Below are 20,597 nucleotides of genomic sequence, written 5' to 3' on the forward strand. Positions count from 1 at the left end.
GGCACTTTTACACAGGCTTTCAAGGAACACTCTTTGTCTCAATCGACTGTGTAAAAGGGCCCTTAAACTCAGGCGAAAATCTTTTTCTTTCAAATCAACCGGTGTCAGAAAGTTATATTGATTTGTAGTTAAAAATCTCCAGTCTTCCAGTACTTATCAGCTGCTGTATGTCCTGCAGGAATAGCTGTTTTCTTTGCAGTCTGACACAGTGCTCTCTGCTGCCACCTCTGTCCATGTCAGGAACTGTCCAGAGCAAGAGAGGCTTTCTATCCAGACAGTTCCTGACATGGGCAGAGGTGGCAGCAGAGAGCACTGTGTCAGACTGGAAAGAACACGCCACTTCCTGCAGGACATACATCAGCTGATAAGTACTGGAACATTGGAGATTTTTTCAAATAGAAGTAAAAAAACAAATCTATATAACTTCTCTTCAGTGGAGTGCCCCTTTAAGGCCCACGCCGATGGAGTAAATCCAGTATGTCTAGGATGAATTTAGGAATGGAGGGACCACCGCAATAAACTCAATTTAGTTAACCCCTTAGTGACCTGGATCATTTTGGCCTTTAAAAAGTTGTGTAAATTTTTTGTTTTTTCAGAACAACTTGTTAACATTTTTTTCTGATCCGTGTGAGGTCTTGCTTTTTTTTTGCACTAAATTGGCAAAGGAAACAAACTAAGTTACATTCTAAAGATTTTGGCAGCATCTCCTGTTATTAGCAGCTATTATGTGGCGGGGGGAGGTGGCGGTATGTCACAAGACCCCCTCATAGCCCATAGGAGTGTAATGTGCGATGCTGTGTGCTAATGCACTGCTGTAGGTAAAGGCCACGAGCACTGGTGCAATATTGTCAGGATAAGCGGCCAATATCCAGGCCGACCACTGTGACCCCTACAAGTGGCAGGGGCAGTAGGGAAGCTCTGGCCCTCTGAATTTTCTTTACCCTTCATATATTTGGCCACTGACTATTATGACCCGGCCGTATGACCTACAAAGAAACAGGAGACAAAAGGTGTCAACATTTTACTACCATCTGTCACAGCGGTCAGAACCCAATCAGGTGATACCATACTCTGCCGGGGAAACACCGCCCTCCAGACTCCCCAAGTCAAGACACTCTTTGCATCCTCCATCTGGAAATCTTGTGCCCCTCTCCAGACTCCTCTGCCTCTGGGCTGCTAAGTTGTCCCCCAGACTCCCCTGCCTCTGGGCTGCTGAGTTCTCCCCCAGACTCCCCTGCCTCTGGGCTGCTCAGTTCTCCCCCAGACTCCTCTGCCTCTGGGCTGCTCAGTTCTCCCCCAGACTCCCCTGCCTCTGGGCTGCTCAGTTCTCCCCCAGACTCCTCTGCCTCTGGGCTGCTCAGTTCTCCCCCAGACTCCTCTGCCTCTGGGCTGCTCAGTTCTCCCCCAGACTCCTCTGCCTCTGGGCTGCTCAGTTCTCCCCCAGACTCCCCTGCCTCTGGGCTGCACAGTTCTCCTCCACACTCCTCTGCCTCTGGGCTGCACAGTTCTCCTCCAGACTCCTCTGCCTCTGGGCTGCTCAGTTCTCCCCCAGACTCCCCTGCCTCTGGTTTGTTCAGTTCTCCCCCAGACTCCCCTGCCTCTGGTTTGTTCAGTTCTCCCCCAGACACCTTTGCCTCCCTATTGCAGCCTTCTCCTGCTCCAGACTCCCCCCTGCCCAACCCTTCCCTTCAGGGACCTCCCTAATTGTATGTTACACTGTACATTCTTATATACTTTTCCCGGAGGAGCATCACTATTTCCCAGATGCGGTGCAGGCCATGGCTGATCTAGGTGCCTGTATTCAGGTTCTCAATGATCGCTTGATACAAGTGTAACAGGCTTGTCCCATGCTGCATAGAGAAGCTTATATCTCTGCTTCCTGGACCCCCGTGAGTGCTGAACAATTATCAATGATCCCTGAACTTTTGATCTGACAGAGGAAAGAGGAACGCTATCATCTAGAACACATCACTCAGAAACCTCCTATCCTGAGCCGATCCCTGCACCACAATAGTCACAGGGGTGACCGGACGTGGGTGAGAAGCGTGTGAGGTTTATGGCCACGTTCAGCCTCTTCTCACACGGTGCAGGGCGGCATTACAGAAGGAGCGATGTCCTCATGTCAACACGATAGGAGGTAATAAACACTTATCACAACACACAATATCAGCGGGTCAGGGTTTAAAAGTTTGCAAACCACAAATAGCTCCTCCCCAGCACAGGATCTCGCTGCAGCAGCGGCCGCAGCCTTGCCTTTCACCCCCGGCCTATCTGTTCCTGCAGACACATAAAATCCAGTTCATGCAGGGTGCAAGGAGGCCAGGGAGAGTTCAGGGTGATCTGTACACAGCTCCTTCCTATTGGGGAAGCTTCAGAATGCCTCCTGCGGCCCAGCGTCCTCTCACCATTTCCTGATGGATGCTAATTCCCTCGACCCCAGGAAAACAGGCAGAGAGGAGCGGGGCGATGGCTGGGAAGATGGGAACAAGGACTAGTACATAGGGACTGACCTCTGCTCATAGGAGAGCTGCACAGTACATGGCAGGAGGCCTCAGATTACCTGCACTGTCCCAGCCATCCCTCCGCTCTATGACTGGTAGACATTAGCGGCATTAGATTGGAGAACTGCTGGATATCCAGCTGCCTTATGAATAGTTGTTGCATCCTTAAAGGGGTAGTTCAGCAAAAAATAAAAAATAAAATCCTTTAAAATGGTACCAGAAAATAAAACAAAATTGGAAATTACTTCTATTAAAAAATCTAATCTTCCAGTACTTATCTGCCGCTGTATGCCCTGCAGGAAGTGGCGTATTCTTTCTAGTCTGACACAGTGCTCACTGCTGCCACCTCTGTCCATGTCAGAAAGTGTTCAGAGCAGCAGCAAATCCCCATAGAAAACCTCTTCTGCTAGAAAGAATACATCACTTCCTGCAGGACATACAGCAGCTGATAAGTACTGGAAGTCTGGAGAAGTAAATTACAAATCTATGGCATTTTCTGGCACCAGCTGATTTAAAAGAATTTTCTTTTTTTTCTGAACTACCTCTTAAACCAAAGTGTTAACGGTGGCGGGACTGAAATGTGATATGGTCAGATTATAAAACCTGGCCCCTACGTGCATCAAGCATCTCACCCATGGCACAGAAGGTGTGTGGGTAAGAGTGGGGTGCCCCTCTGTGTAGTCAGTAATCAGGTTAGACGCAGACCCCCACCCCTTTACATTACAATGATTTCCGCCACCGCTGCTGCACCTGTTGGCTCTATGTGGGTCAGGTTCAGCCAGGGTTCCAGGGGACAGGCGGAGGTCAGGGCGACACCTCGCAGCAGGTTAATAATAACTAGGTAAACACGCTGCACGCTCCGCTCAACTCCCCATGACCCACACTGCTTCATATCAGACTGGTGGGGAGGGCGGCTACCAGCACCCGCAGCATGGGGCCATGCAGAGTTCAGAGAGACACTGTTCAGATTCAGCTGTATCAGAGAGAGAGAGAAAGAGAGAAGAGGAAGAGAGAAGAGAAAGGAGAGAGAAGAGAAAGGAGAGAGAAGAGAAAGGAGAGAGAAGAGGAGAGGGAAAAGGAAAGAGAAGGAGGGAGAGAGAAGAGAAAGGAGAGAGAAGGAGGGAGAGAGAAGAGAAAGGAGAGAGAAGAGAAAGGAGAGAGAAGGAGGGAGAGAGAAGAGAAAGGAGAGAGAAGAGGAGAGGGAAAAGGAAAGAGAAGGAAAAAGAGAAGGAGAGAGAGAACATATACCGGGGGGTGCTGTGTGATGGATATACCATATACCGGGGGGTGCTGTGTGATGGATATAACATATACCGGGGGGTGCTGTGTGATGGATATACCATATACCGGGGGTGCTGTGTGATGGATATACCATATACCGGGGGGTGCTGCGTGATGGATATACCATATACCGGGGGGTGCTGTGTGATGGATATACCATATACCGGGGGGTGCTGCGTGATGGATATACCATATACCGGGGGGTGCTGCGTGATGGATATAACATATACCGGGGGGTGCTGCGTGATGGATATAACATATACCGGGGGGTGCTGCGTGATGGATATAACATATACCGGGGGGTGCTGCGTGATGGATATAACATATACCGGGGGGTGCTGCGTGATGGATATAACATATACCGGGAGGTGCTGCGTGATGGATATAACATATACCGGGGGGTGCTGTGTGATGGATATAACATATACCGGGGGGGGTGCTGTGTGATGGATATAACATATTCCGGGGGGTGCTGTGTGATGGATATAACATATACCGGGGGGTGCTGCGTGATGGATATAACATATACCGGGGGGTGCTGCGTGATGGATATAACATATACCGGGGGGTGCTGCGTGATGGATATAACATATACCGGGGGGTGCTGCGTGATGGATATAACATATACCGGGGGGTGCTGCGTGATGGATATAACATATACCGGGGGGTGCTGCGTGATGGATATAACATATACCGGGGGGTGCTGCGTGATGGATATAACATATACCGGGGGGTGCTGCGTGATGGATATAACATATACCGGGAGGTGCTGCGTGATGGATATAACATATACCGGGGGGTGCTGTGTGATGGATATAACATATACCGGGGGGGGGGGGGGTGCTATGTGATGGATATAACATATACCGGGGGGTGCTGTGTGATGGATATAATATATACCGGGGGGTGCTGTGTGATGGATATAACATATACCGGGGGGTGCTGTGTGATGGATATAACATATACCGGGGGGTGCTGTGTGATGGATATAACATATACCGGGGGGTACTGTGTGATGGATATAACATATACCGGGGGGTGCTGTGTGATGGATATAACATATACCGGGGGGTGCTGTGTGATGGATATAACATATACCGGGGGGGTGCTGTGAGATGGATATAACATATACCGGGGGGGTGCTGTGTGATGGATATACCATATACTGGGGGGGTGCTGTGTGATGGATATAACATATACCGGGGGGTGCTGTGTGATGATATACCATATACCGGGGAATGCTGTGTGATGGATATAACATATACCGGGGGGTGCTGTGTGATGGATATAACATATACCGGGGGTGCTGTGTGATGGATATAACATATACCGGGGGGTGCTGTGTGATGGATATAACATATACCGGGGGGTGCTGTGTGTTGGATATAACATATACCCAGGGGTGCTGTGTGATGGATATAACATATACCGGGGGGGGGGGGGGGGGGGGGGGGGTGCTGTGTGATGGATATAACATATACCGGGGGGTGCTGTGTGTTGGATATATAACATATACCCGGGGGGGGTGCTGTGTGATGGATATACCATATACTGGGGGGGGTGCTGTGTTATGGATATAACATATACCGGGGGGTGCTGTGTGTTGGATATAACATATACCCGGGGGTTGCTCTGTGGTGGGTATGACATACTGGGCATGTGCAGGGTGTTACACCTTACTACAGTACCCATTTTGCCGTGATCGCTCTGGATCGGTGGTGATGTGACTGCAGGGTGGGTCACCTGGTCATGTATCTACATACAGGTGTATACATGCTGGTCTCTGGTGGTACACGTGGTGACCCCGGATCCTCCAGGCCAGAGGACGGCCCAGGTCTTATCACCCTGTGAGCACCGGTTTCCTCCCTGTGTGCACACACAGGGCGAGTTATCTGCGGCTGTCAGGAGCTGACATGTTCCAGTCACAGCTCACACACACACACACAATAGTAAGCGTGTCACATGGATTACATGCACCAATCCCCCCACCTCACAGAATACTGCACTGACCCCCTCCATCCACACATCCCATCAGGTAGTGGAATAGTCTGCAGACCACTACACATCACATGCCCCCCTGTGGTCATGTGACTCTTTCTTGGTGGGATCCATACAGAAACCCATGTCACTCTGTTCACACATGGATTCAAAGCTTTTACATCTTTAAAAGCAATACTGGCATGGCCTCCGCGCCGATTCCCACCATGTGAACGGAGCCTAAGGTGTATGGGCCGCTATGTCGTACGCCAAAGAACGTCCGTGAGAATGGAATATTGATTTCCCATACATCAATTACCGCTACATTCTTATATAACTAAAATAAAAGCTGCAAAGTATTTCCTGCCATGTAAACCATTCCTACATTCCCAAGATATCCCTCCCCTTCAAATTGTGTGTATATATATATTATATATTTATATACACAAAATGGTCTTTCTGGTTACGGTTTATGATAAAGTGGAATAAGCGGCAAGTGGCATGGACGCGTTGTTTAGTCCCGCTCCTTCCTCTCGTCAGGTCACACTACTGCCATAAATCATTGTGAGGCGAGGTCTAATGCTGGGAGCCTGTGCTCACCCCGTGCATTAGTGTCCAGGGTGTCAGGTCCCCGAGGTGTCGCTGCGATGAGGCGGCCAGTTAACCCATTAGGAAATGAGGCCGAGAGAGAGAGGAGAAGGAGGAGGGTTCCAGGTCTGGAGAAAGTTTATGTAACAGAGCACTTAGCGGCTACAGTCCCACGTTACGTTCCCCTTCTCCGCGACACACACACACTACTCGGGTTTCTATACCGGTACTGGACAAACCCCCAAGTAGAATATCACTACAAAGCTGTTTTGTAAAGGTTGCGTCACCGTTACGATAACCTGCTGGATGAGGACAGTGATAAACTCTATGACCTGGTGTAACGTGCCCAACGTGGCGAGTGAGGGAACAGAACGCACAAGGTGACGAGAGTCAAGTAGATTACACAACACTTCACTGAACACATGCTCCGATATACACAGATCAGGACTATTGTTCTCCGGCCAATCTCCGAAACGGGAGACCGGCAGCTGCCAGAAAGGTTTTTTTTTTTTTGTTTTTTTTTTTATTTCCCCCTCTCTTTTAAAGGTACAAAGCTAAAAAACACAAAGAGGTGCATTCTAATGAACAAAAATGAGAGAGAGAGTGTTCACTCCAAAAGTTAACTCCAAAAGTTTACTCGAAAGAGCTACTTAGATTCTGTAGGGTTTGTAGGATCTAAAACAGGGATGGGGAACCTTCAGCTTTCCAGGCATGATGGGAATTGCAGTTTTGCAACAGGGCCAAAGGCTCCCTAAGCCTGATCTAAAAGAAGTGCAAATCCAAGAGAAGAAAGGCATCTACAGCGGACGCTGCAAGTGGTCACTGGATATTGTGACGGGAGAGGTAACATTCTATTAAGTGCAGTGCTCCCTCAAGTTCCAGGACGACCATTGTATGTTGAAACTATTGTATCAAGACCAAATGACTTTCCATGTAGGAGGATCGGGGCATTTTTAGGGTCCCAGAACAATAAAATGAAGCTGCCCTCACCGGGTGCCCAAAGGAGCTGCTTATCCTGGCCCAGGTAAAGAACAGGACATGTAGTATCACACTATACCATAGAGAAGAATTTCTACTAGACAGCCAATCACTGTCACTAATACTGGGGTTTTACCAGTAAAATGGCCACTTTTATTGGTCGATCATCTAGTTATTCACGCGTGCCGCCGATCCTGACTGTCCGTAGCATTGTATGTTAAGTCTGGTCTCCGGCAAGGATGGTCCAGAAAGGACCATTGTATGTTAAAAATATTGTAATCTGAGACCATTGTAAGTTGAGGGACCACTGTATATGTTTCCAGCCTATACGGGGGGTGCTCTTCAGCTACATAGAGAATCTTAGGAAGCCTCGCTAGAGGATTGAAATGACCAATGACTTTAGTCAACTGCTGATCCAATTTTTCACGCTAGAAGAATTGTCCACAAATAATCCCAGAACGGTCCAATAACGATAACGTGCGGCCAGTGTGAATGACTAATGGCTAATAAAGAGTAAAAGGTATACGGCTATGGATGGGGAATAATTGTTCAAGCATCAGCCTGTTTCTGTCTAATGTATACGGCCACCTTTATACATGAAGCCGTACTGTCTACATTCTGCACTTAGATAGTGAACCCTCGTGGGTCAGAGGTTAACACTACCATCTCTGTATTGAGTACTTGTAGCCCTTAAAGATGATAGAATATGAAGTGATGACAGATAGGACAACGATGCAGGACCAGAACGCTCTGACTGACTGATCCCTGACATAAGGCAGATCACCATTCTCAAGACATAACTGGCCAGTTAAGGTCCCACAAGCCTCCGCCGTAATCGATGGAGTAACTTGTACTTAACCTTTCAAAAGTAAGAGTTTTAATGGACGCAGAAAGTAAATACAACGTGTCAGCAAAGCATTATTAGATGGTACTGTTATCAGGAGGACAGGGAAAGGAAAAGGGTTCTGGAATCGGGACAGTAGATGCTTTCATATCACCGGGCAAGAGCGCAGCAGCATGTGCTGCAAGGATAAAGAGCGCCACCTTGAGGTTAACCAATAACTTTTGGGCATTTCAGTATGGTGTAAACGATAAAAAGGCATTCACATCAACATAAAACTGTTCACCAATCAACTACCCAATTTAAGACAAGGAGCAACTGTTCACCAGCGTCTTCTCCATGAAATATTCATACCACTCCTTACATACAAAGTAACCTCCTCCATGGCATAGCCCTAACCGGGGTCTCACCAACTGGACGGCTTTCATGTTCAGGGATCAATCGAGCAGTGAGTATAGTTTGGATTGGGTCTATTGGATCATTGGATCCACTACATACAAGGTTTCATATCCAGGGTGCTTATGTAGATGTCGGCTAAATATTTTGGCTGGTCTCAAGCTAATCGGATTAAAGTGGAAGCAAGGTGTACAATCTTCTATGAAGCCTGACAAATGGTGGACCCTACTCATACAACAGAAGAGGGAGAACAGATTCTCCAGGATCAGCTGTACTCCCCAGTGCAGGGAGGACAACTAGAGATGAGTAAACTTGACCATGCTTGGATTTGTCCAAACTTAAACGCTCTTCATTTGATTACCGGTGGCTGAAGTAGTTGGAAGCAGCCCTAAAGCCATCGGCCATATCCATGTTTTCCAGGACTTCCTAGAGCTGCATTTATCTTCTAAAGCTGCTGGTAATCAAATGCTGAGTGTTCGGGTTCGGACAAACCCAAGCATGGTCAAGGTTTACGCATCTCTAGAGACAACTACTTGGTTGTTTAAGAGAGGGACAATGACTAGATAGATATGTTGGTCACGGCAGAATTTGGCTGAGCAGCAATCCGTGGCCATAGATGGATGGCAAAAATCAGAATTACTTGGCAGAACCAGAACCTAGGCCATAAATGCTTCTAGAGGTCCCAGACAGTGGAGAAGAGGAGCAGACAATCAGGCGCCAAAGCCTTGAGTGGTGCCGAAGCTTAGCTGTCACATGGAGAAATAAAAAATCCAAAGCTTTCCGCACAGCCCACAAACTGTTCACGGTCCTGGATGATGGCGTGATGATTTGGCACCGGAGCCACATTGGGTTGGACCCGACCTTTAGACACCTAAAAGGTTCGTCGATTCCCAGCAGTAATAACGTCCTCAGAAATGACTAATGAACTCCCCTTCTTTGTGCCGCCATACCAAACCCCGGGCATAAATATCACTGAAAGCGGGCTAAATTGGGGGGAAATTAAGTTAAAAAAAAATGTTGCCAGGTGACTGCTAAAGTGGACAAAAAGCGCCATTCTCACACAAGCTTTTTCTTTCTTTTTTCCAAAATGGAAGATTTGAGGCGCACAGTTAAAAAGATTTTCTTTTCCGAGAATAAAAAAAGGTACAGAACAAAAAAAAAAAAAAAAAAAAAAAAAAAAGAACACAAGGAAAAAAAAAACCTAGGTTACATATGGCGAAAGAGAGGTTCCCAACGGCGTGTTAATGAAGCGCGGCCCGGCCATGTCACAGGATGACGGATGGCGCCGCCATCACTCTTCTTAGGCTCATCTATTATCAGATGAAAGCTCCTCCAGACAGGATCATCGATAGAGAGAGGATAATGTCATTGCACGTTATACCCCTGGAGCATCGGGAAGAGCCATGAATGCGAGAGGTACTGCATCATCGTGGCAGCACAGACAAAGTGCCAGCTCTGCTTCTTGTTGTTGTTTACTGTGAGACACATAGAAAGATGTGCTTAATAGGACAGGAACATCCGTCAATGACTCCCAACTTCATTCACACTTTCCATCCGACCCCATCCATCTTCTCGGCAAAAGCGATGACAGTGCACAATTCAGCACCTTCTCCTCCTCCTCCTCTGCCCCTGGCATATCAATACAAAAAAAAAAAAGGGGGAGCTTCACAGGGACGAGCTGTGGATTCTGCCACGTCGGTGCCCGCCTTTCATCTTCACAACTCATTGAGGTACATGGGTTTGATCTATAAGTTAATATTTTCCGGGCCGAGGCTCTGAATAGGGAGCAGGCATCTGGCCAGATGCAGTCTGGGGTCGGGGTCTACCTAGAATTAGATGTCGTAAATCCACTCGAAAGACATAAAACTTTTAGAAAAAAAAAAGTTGAATAATTATCTGTATATGCTCATACCAGCACTGGGAGGTGGTGGGCATCCTACACCTTGGGAATAGAGAATATCTCCGTCATGAATTTTAAAAGGGTTCTCCATTTTGGAGTAATGTCTTCTGATAGTACATTGTCTGCAGCACCAAAACAGGTGACATGAAGCATGATGGTTCTCTATGTAACGCAGGACAGATAGAGACGCTCTTGTAACATCTCTCAGCTCTGGCCAATAGATGAGAATCCTAAATGTGAGCCCATTGCCTATTAGCCTCCATATATACGGATGAAGAAAGGAGACTTAGCTACCAACTATGCTTCTGTATACAAGACTATAATATGTATGATACAGGTCCCACCCATTATACCCCTGGGGGCACCTGTGACCATATAAGAGCCCTCCATGGTCAGTGACCAGGTACCATAAGTACCCCCAATGATGGCCGCCCACCTTCACAATTCGCTGTTCCAGTTCTTAGCTCCCAGACCTCACAGCTTAAGATAAAAGATGTTAATAATACAATCAGGAGTCTCCATGTTGTAGTCAAATAAAAAAACAAATAGAAAATGCCTGTATCGCCTCCATAGTGCTTACATTGGACTCCTAACTTCCAAAAAGTGACTATGATGGTCTAAATGGGCCTCTTTTTGGCACATGGTAGATCCAATGGACATCTGTTGCTTTATGGTGATCAAAGTGGTACAAGGTGGACCGCTATTTGCTTTATGGTCGCTAAAGTAGCTTACATGACCCACTCTTTCCTCCATGGAGGCTACGATAATGTGAAAGGGCCCTATTTGCCCCATGGTGGCTACAGGGGTCCAAATGGGCTTCTATTTGTTCCATGGTGGCTACAGGGGTCCAGATGGGCTTCTATTTGTCCCATGGTGGCTACAGTTATACCAATGGGCCTCCAATTGTTCTATAATAGCTAGAAGAGCCTCTAGTCATTCTATATCTATTGATCTATCTATTGATAAAGTTGCCCAGATGGGCCTCTACTGGTCCCATGGTGGGGCCTATATGTTTATAGTGACTGGAATGGTACAGATGGGCCTTCATATGTTTTACACTGCAGTTATACAATTGGGCTGTACTAGTCCAGAGAGGGCTTCTATTGGCCTTCTTCTATAAGTGCCTACATTGTGTATACATCTCCTGAACAGCCACCAGTTGTTATTGTGCCCCCCCCCCAGTCTATACATTGTTCAATATGTTGATTCTCGACGATTTATAGTCAAGAGGGTTGTAGGCAAGATCTGAAAACCCAAGTATGTAACACAACCAGTGATATTACAGACACTGCATGGTCATCCCTGCCCCCAAACCATGTAGAACCCCCAGGCACAGTGCATATCCTATTGCTGCCAACTTGTTTTGTATGGTTGGGCGGATAAAGGTACCCTGAAAGGGATGATGAATGAAAAATACACTTCATTTATATGATGCGGTATATTGTTCTAGTCCCATCCTTGCCAACATACAGGAGTAGAGACCATGAACCGTCAAGTCTTCATCTTCATCTTAGCAGCCACCTTATATGTAGGACCCTCCTCTAGGTACACATAACAGGATAGTAAGTACAGCTATTTCCCAGAAAGCCTCTATATGGGCTCCTGCCTGGCATTCAGGAACCTGCGCCGTGTCTGGGCTTGTCTGCTTCCTTCCATGTCTAGGGTTCGTACGTCTCCTCTAATTCTCATCTGTAGATTTGGCAGGCCTGAGAACACAGGGTTTTTTTTTCCCCCCTTGCTCCTCTTGTGTCGCCTTACAAGCTTGCTAAGTTATCCAGTGCCCTGCTAAAAGTCATATACATGTTGCACAACGCTGAGGTCAGCCTCGTATTTGAAGGAATGGGTGCGCCGTAGCGTCAAGATCCCTCGCGTCCATCACCGCGCAGGCCGAGGAACCGACCCTGACAGTCTCAAAGGAGGCGAGAAAGACGCAGGTCTCCGGGGGTTTAATCCCTGAAGAGTCTTAGACCCCCGCCTCCTTCCTTGGAGCCCCCCCATCCCCCTCCCCATTCCTTCTCTCGCTCCTTAAGACCTCATGGGCCCTCAGTCACACATCTTAAAAGAGAAATAAAACACAAAACAACAAAGGCTTACTTGTCTTAAGTCGATGAAGGCCAACTGCAGTGTGTCCCCTTGGAACCCAGGCACTGGTCCCGATCTGGCAAACCCTGTGGGAAAGAATAAACCATGAAAAGCGTCTTTAAATAGGCATGGACAGGAAGATTGGCAGACGGATGACAGCGAGGACAAGGGAGGCTGGGGGAGAGGAGGAACGGGCTTCTATGGAGCCATGTCTCTCGGCCTTCACGCTCTTTGTCTGCTCTTCAAAATTTGTGTCATCAAAACACCATTAATTCCAGCGTCCTGACAGCAAGGAAACTGTACTAACTCAACCTGAAATCTATTCCCATGGACCACTCCGAGCTCTGCGCTATTTGTTTGGTCAATGGACAAACAAGTCAACGAAGAAGAAGAAGGAGGAGAAGAAGAAGAAGAAAAAAAAAAGCTGCGGAGATGGCTTGAGGTGGGGGTGGCATTGTCCAGGGTGGAGGAGCTGCTCACAATAAAAAAAAGAAGAAGGTTCTTTCATTTGGTGGAAGCTTTGTATATTGCGGCAGGAATTTTCCGATTTCATGCCTGTCACCCCATCCCTCCAGTATTATCAATAATAAATAACCGGCTGACGCATCGACAATTGTGCTTTCCCCCCGGCATATTCCTATTATCTGTTATGGTGCATTACATCCGGGGTGGGGGGCTTCGGCATTGACACGGCCACTGGGAATCTTTCTAAGATGATTACATGGTCTCTGCTGTAATATTATAGCCTCAGTCTGGGATGAAAGAGGGAGCGGGGCTCTGCAGGCCGTACAGTGCGTTGAGCTCCATGAGACCGGGCGACCGGCTGGATTCTCATCATATTCACAGGATGGGAATGAGGGGGCTCAGACGGCGTGGGCTGCCGGTGGCTGTGGGTGCGCGCTATGGGACGTGGTGGGGCAGTCCGCAGCTTCCGTCCCGCTCTGTTAGCCCAATTGGTTCCTGTGAAGGTGACAAGTCTGAAGAATGGATGCAAGGTACGAGCTGGGCCGGAACAATCGCCTCAATTGTGCAGAGTGCTTGCTATGTTCCTGCGGCAAGAACATGAATAGGACTTTTACAGGACGGTCACAGAAATGTGTTTCATGTGAATATACCCGTAGGATTTACCAGGACTGTGGACGCACCAGTATGAGTAGTAAGAAATGATATGGTCCATTATGATGTCAGGCCTGCAGGGCTCCGGCCTCCTCCATGGCTCAGCCCTGAATAGCCGTGTTTCCCCTTTCCTGCCCCCTCCTCCTCCTCTCTCGCTGGGCCGCAGTCTGTAAATCTTTAAACAAGTAGATTACAAGACAGAAGCTGCCAGACAACAAAAAGCATGGCTTCCCACAGGAAAAGAAATCAGAAGTGTATCTATTGAGAGCTAATGCACGGGAGTGACGGTGATGGATGGCCGTCATCAGTCTTCCTGCCTGGGAGCGGGGTGGCAGCGCAGGGCCTGGCAGGGCGGGAGGGGTCACGCCCCCTGCTGATCAGGTTGACAGCACCTGCTCTGCAATGTCTGACTCTTTCACATCATCTAATTGGGCAGCAGGAGATCTGCAGGTCGGCGGCAGGATTTCCCAGCTCCCCCTGGTGTCGCTGCCCCAGCTCTGAACTTCTGACAAGTGCACAGAATTACTGGACTGGAATAGCCGGGGGGATCCTGCCCCGAGACCTGCTGCCCCCTCTACAACTTACAGGGACATTAGTAGGTAGAGAAGCTAAAGGGACATTTTACAGCTTCATGGTTACTTATTGCACCCTCCTGTATCCTGCTGATGAATATGGTTGGCTTTTTTTGGTAGTATATACAATGTTTCATACATTTTATTCAATTAATGCTGAGGTGACTCCAGCAGTGAAGGTAGACGTACGAGAGGTGACTCCAGCCGTGAAGGTAGATGTATGAGAGGTGACTCCAGCAGTGAAGGTAGATGTATGAGAGGAGAGGTGACTCCAGCAGTGAAGGTAGATGTATGAGAGGAGAGGTGACTCCAGCAGTGAAGGTAGATGTATGAGAGGAGAGGTGACTCCAGCAGTGAAGGTAGATGTATGAGAGGTGACTCCAGCAGTGAAGGTAGATGTATGAGAGGTGACTCCAGCAGTGAAGGTAGATGTATGAGAGGTGACTCCAGCAGTGAAGGTAGATGTATGAGAGGTGACTCCAGCAGTGAAGGTAGATGTATGAGAGGTGACTCCAGCAGTGAAGGTAGACGTATGAGAGGTGACTCCAGCAGTGAAGGTAGATGTATGAGAGGTGACTCCAGCAGTGAAGGTAGATGTATGAGAGGTGACTCCAGCAGTGAAGGTAGATGTATGAGAGGTGACTCCAGCAGTGAAGGTAGATGTATGAGAGGTGACTCCAGCAGTGAAGGTAGATGTATGAGAGGTGAGATGACTCCAGTAGTGAAGGTAGATGTATGAGAGGTGACTCCAGTAGTGAAGGCAGATGTATGAGAGGTGACTTCAGCAGTGAAGGTAGATGTATGAGAGGTGAGGTGACTCCAGTAGTGAAGGTAGATGTATGAGAGGTGACTCCAGTAGTGAAGGTAGATGTATGAGAGGTGACTCCAGTAGTGAAGGTAGATGTATGAGAGGTGACTCCAGTAGTGAAGGTAGATGTATGAGAGGTGACTCCAGCAGTGAAGGTAGACGTATGAGAGGTGAGGTGACTCCAGCAGTGCAGGTAGACGTATGAGAGGTGACTCCAGCAGTGAAGGTAGATGTATGAGAGGTGACTCCAGCAGTGAAGGTAGATGTATGAGAGGTGAGGTGACTCCAGTAGTGAAGGTAGATGTATGAGAGGTGACTCCAGTAGTGAAGGTAGATGTATGAGAGGTGACTCCAGTAGTGAAGGTAGATGTATGAGAGGTGACTCCAGCAGTGAAGGTAGACGTATGAGATGTGAGGTGACTCCAGCAGTGAAGGTAGATGTATGAGAGGTGACTCCAGCAGTGAAGGTAGATGTATGAGAGGTGAGGTGACTCCAGTAGTGAAGGTAGATGTATGAGAGGTGAGGTGACTCCAGTAGTGAAGGTAGATGTATGAGAGGTGACTCCAGTAGTGAAGGTAGATGTATGAGAGGTGAGGTGACTCCAGCAGTGAAGGTAGATGTATGAGAGGTGACTCCAGTAGTGAAGGTAGATGTATGAGAGGTGACTCCAGCAGTGAAGGTAGACGTATGAGAGGTGAGGTGACTCCAGCAGTGAAAGTAGACGTATGAGAGGTGAGGTGACTCCAGCAGTGAAGGTAGATGTATGAGAGGTGAGGTGACTCCAGTAGTGAAGGTAGATGTATGAGAGGTGACCCCAGTAGTGAAGGTAGATGTATGAGAGGTGACTCCAGCACTGAAGGTAGATGTATGAGATGTGAGGTGACTCCAGTAGTGAAGGTAGATGTATGAGATGTGAGGTGACTCCAGTAGTGAAGGTAGATGTATGAGAGGTGACTCCAGCAGTGAAGGTAGACGTATGAGATGTGAGGTGACTCCAGTAGTGAAGGTAGATGTATGAGAGGTGACTCCAGTAGTGAAGGTAGACGTATGAGAGATGAGGTGACTCCAGCAGTGAAGGTAGATGTATGAGAGGTGAGGTGACTCCAGCAGTGAAGGTAGATGTATGAGAGGTGACTCCAGTAGTGAAGGTAGATGTATGAGAGGTGAGGTGACTCCAGTAGTGAAGGTAGATGTATGAGAGGTGACTCCAGTAGTGAAGGTAGACGTATGAGAGGAGAGGTGACTCCAGCAGTGAAGGTAGATGTATGAGAGGTGACTCCAGCAGTGAAGGTAGATGTATGAGAGGTGACTCCAGCAGTGAAGGTAGATGTATGAGAGGTGAGATGACTCCAGCAGTGAAGGTAGATGTATGAGAGGTGACTCCAGTAGTGAAGGTAGACGTATGAGAGGAGAGGTGACTCCAGCAGTGAAGGTAGATGTATGAGAGGTGACTCCAGCAGTGAAGGTAGATGTATGAGAGGTGACTCCAGCAGTGAAGGTAGATGTATGAGAGGTGAGATGACTCCAGCAGTGAAGGTAGATGTATGAGAGGTGACTCCAGCAGTGAAGGTAGATGTATGAGAGGTGAGATGACTCCAGTAGTGAAGGTAGATGTATGAGAGGTGAGAGAAGTCCAACAGTAAAGATAGATGTATACACTAACACACAGCACTGTGTAGGTCATACACTAAAAGAACACACAGCACATGTCATACATGTCATACACTGTGATAGCACATACAGCACGGTGCAGGTCATACACTGATAGCACATACACCACTGTGCAGGTCATACACTGTGATAGCACATACACCACTGTGCAGGTCATACACTGTGATAGCACATACAGCACGGTGCATGTCATACACTGTGATAGCACATACAGCACGGTGCAGGTCATACACTGTGATAGCACATACACCACTGTGCAGGTCATACACTGTGATAGCACATACACCACTGTGCAGGTCATACACTGTGATAGCACGTACAGCATCGTGCAGGTGGTCCATACACTGTAATAGCACATACAGCACCGTGCAGGTGGTCCATACACTGTAATAGCACATACAGCACCGTGCAGGTGGTCCATACACTGTAATAGCACATACAGCACCGTGCAGGTGGTCCATACACTGTAATAGCACATACAGCACCGTGCAGGTCATACACTGTAAAAGCACACAGCACTGTGCAGGTGGTCCATACACTGTAATAGCACATACAGCACCGTGCAGGTCATACACTGTAATAGCACACAGCACTGTGCAGGTGGTCCATACACTGTAATAGCACATACAGCACCGTGCAGGTGGTCCATACACTGTAATAGCACGTACAGCACCGTGCAGGTGGTCCATACACTGTAATAGCACATACAGCACCGTGCAGGTGGTCCATACACTGTAATAGCACATACAGCACCGTGCAGGTCATACACTGTAATAGCACATACAGCACCGTGCAGGTGGTCCATACACTGTAATAGCACATACAGCACCGTGCAGGTGGTCCATACACTGTAATAGCACATACAGCACCGTGCAGGTGGTCCATACACTGTAATAGCACATACAGCACCGTGCAGGTGGTCCATACACTGTAATAGCACATACAGCACCGTGCAGGTCATACACTGTAATAGCACACAGCACCGTGCAGGTCATACACTGTAATAGCACACAGCACTGTGCAGGTGGTCCATACACTGTAATAGCACATACAGCACCGTGCAGGTCATACACTGTAATAGCACGTACAGCACCGTGCAGGTCATACACTGTAATAGCACACAGCACTGTGCAGGTCATACACTGTAATAGCACATACAGCACCGTGCAGGTCATACACTGTAATAGCACATACAGCACCGTGCAGGTCATACACCGTAATAGCACACAGCACTGTGCAGGTGGTCCATACACTTACTTTCACACTCCTGGACATCCAGATTGAACTGCTGCAGGGCCCCCATAGTGATCTGCTTAACGTCGGCCTCTAGGAGCAGCTGTGTCAGGGATGTGGAGAGGTGTTTGCAGGCAGACATACAGGCCGTCTGGGCAACCTTACCCTGCAGGACAGAAAACACACAATGTATATGGTATAATAGAAATGCATTGTCCTCAGGTAATACTTGGGGTTGTGGTGCTCTATGTGTTGAGAATAATATTATCCAGTCATCCAGCAGCCCAGAGTGTTTCAGGAGACACTCCCATTAGACGCCATGTACAGGAATTAGTGTGGGGTAGCAGATGAGAGCTGCAGGATTCTCCAGTACGGAGGAGTCAGCACATATAGCTCACACAATAGGGGGATACCGGCCAAGGGTGTAATGAATCCCATCCCAGTTATATCCCTACTCAGCGCAAACCATGTCCAGCATGTAAAGGAGACATTCATCATCATCCTGGACTGTGAGAAGGCTGCACTACAACTCCCAGCATGGAAGATATCTGCTGGTCACTCAGCTACAAGTTATGTATAGCTGTTCTGTATACTCTCATGGCACGACTACGGGGGTCACTTACCTGCAGCTCAGTGATCACTGTTTATAGCCAGTGACTCCAGGGCACTGACCCCATAGCCCTGAGATGCCCCCCAAGGCCCAAACCCCATAGCCCTATGATGCCCCTCCCCAGGCACTGACCCCATAGCTATGTGATGCCTGTTCAAATCCCTGATTCTATAGCCCTGTGATATGTCCCTGGGGGGGGGGGGGGGCTGGACCCCATAGCCCTGAGATGTGCCCCCGGGGGGCTGGACCCCATAGCCCTGAGATGTGCCCCCTGGGGGCTGGACCCCATAGCCCTGAGATGTGCCCCCTGGGGGCTGGACCCCATAGCCCTGAGATGTGCCCTCTGGGGGCTGGACCCCTATAGCTCTGTGAGAATCTATACGGTGTGAGGTGCGGCCTCCATGGAAGGGACTTTTCTTCAGAACATTCCACCTTGATCTCTTTGCCCTGAACTATGTCTACAGTTTGGCCCCCTGGGGCAATATCCGCTGCCAATAGAGGGTCCTACTGCCATGAAGTACTGACACGAGCCTTACTAGAAGAACACACCCCCAGGATATATAAACTGGCTGCTATCTTTGAAGAAAGGAGATCCACCTTAACCATTTGTCAGGGTGTTAGATTCTCAGTGCGCACTATAAACTTATAACTATAGACAGTCAATATGACCGCACTCTTGAGGAGCATCCGTAACAGGGGGACTGTGTGATCTGACTCCTTTTCATCATAGGCAGCAGGAAGTTTTTCAGCAATTTGCTCTACAGCAGCTCTTCTGTGGAAGACCCCATGATTGGCCTTCACCCTCTGACCCTGTCGCTGGTCACTGTCTGTCCTTCCTGCACACGATAGGCACTCTGTGTAAAACATGTCACCAGGGAAGACTGCACCATTTCCATTTCCTCCTTACAAGAACATGATGAAATAAAGATATTCTCCTATAAATAGTTGCCGTCATCTCACACAATTTCACACATGTGACAGTCTATGGAATTCCTAATATATGTGTAAATAAATTAATTTGCTCCAGAAAAGTAGCTCTAAAGTCTTGGCCACTAGGGGTCTCCCTTCTTTACAACCTGCTGTCCATTCCCTGTTGTAAAGATAGCTCTGTCTCTGCTAACAGCTAGGTCAGGACAAAATACAGGAAGGGGAGGCAGGGCTTACCATGTGCTCTGTATGGGAGGGAAAGGGTGAGCCTAGGCTGGGTACCTGCAGGCTGGGCTAGAGGCTGAAGATGACCCAAAAAAGTTAAATTAAGGCTTCCCTCTTATCTGATCACATGTATATAAAGTTAGAGCAGCTGCCCCTGGTGTATATACTGTTGTATCTACTGCTGCAGTGTCATCTCCTCCCCCCTCTGTGGCACAGCAGTAAGGGAAAAGGGGTTGTCGGAGTGTGAACTGCTGCAAACATATTAGCCCTGGCCCAGAAGTGAAGACTATGTGAAGTAGCCATACCCAGGGACTGATCTACCATGATGCATTCACTCTATAACACGTGCAGGAGCTGAACTCTCAGTGACGTCTAGGTATGAAGGACAGGGGGGATGTGGAGATGTAAGGAGCTCAGGTAACTAGCACATCTTATTGTTTCCTGTAGGACTCCTCATTATGCTATAAGAGCTCTCTATAGCATCATTACCCAATATAAGAGGCGCTTAATCACCCCCCACCGCCATTCACTGTCCACTCACCACCGCACACCCACCACTTCCAATTACACATCCAACATCTATATTTATATCCATTCTAATAGGAAACCAGCACGGGGGTGTTATATAGTCATCCTAATGATCGGCATATCTGACCAGGCTAGAGAGGGGCGGGACGGACAGAGGTCTCATCTACATACCCTACTATGGTATATATCTCATCTACATACCCCTACTATGGTATATATCTCATCTACATACCCCTACTATGGTATATATCTCATCTACATACCCCTACTATGGTATATATCTCATCTACATAACCTACTATGGTATATATCTCATCTACATACCTCTAACTGTAGTATATATCTCATCTACACACCCCTAC

The 20,597-nt window shown here is 48.1% G+C and overlaps 1 protein-coding gene and 1 non-coding gene across 4 annotated transcripts in view; both read right to left on the reverse strand.

The window, feature by feature from the left end:
* EXOC6B (exocyst complex component 6B) overlaps window positions 1-20,597 on the reverse strand; it is a 133,173-nt gene that overhangs the window by 34,696 nt on the left and 77,880 nt on the right. For all 3 annotated transcript variants that reach the window (XM_069977171.1, XM_069977173.1, XM_069977172.1), the window contains 2 exons: window positions 17,970-18,111; window positions 12,557-12,630 (listed from right to left, as the gene is read on the reverse strand). In XM_069977171.1, coding sequence (XP_069833272.1) covers window positions 12,557-12,630; window positions 17,970-18,111 — 216 coding nt within the window. The remainder of the gene's footprint in view (window positions 1-12,556; window positions 12,631-17,969; window positions 18,112-20,597) is intronic.
* LOC138797945 (small nucleolar RNA SNORA49) lies at window positions 153-300 on the reverse strand. The gene has a single exon (XR_011364034.1). It is a non-coding gene; the product is annotated as a small nucleolar RNA SNORA49 (small nucleolar RNA).

Source organism: Dendropsophus ebraccatus, chromosome 7 (genome assembly GCF_027789765.1).
Source record: "Dendropsophus ebraccatus isolate aDenEbr1 chromosome 7, aDenEbr1.pat, whole genome shotgun sequence".
NCBI lineage: Eukaryota > Metazoa > Chordata > Amphibia > Anura > Hylidae > Dendropsophus > Dendropsophus ebraccatus.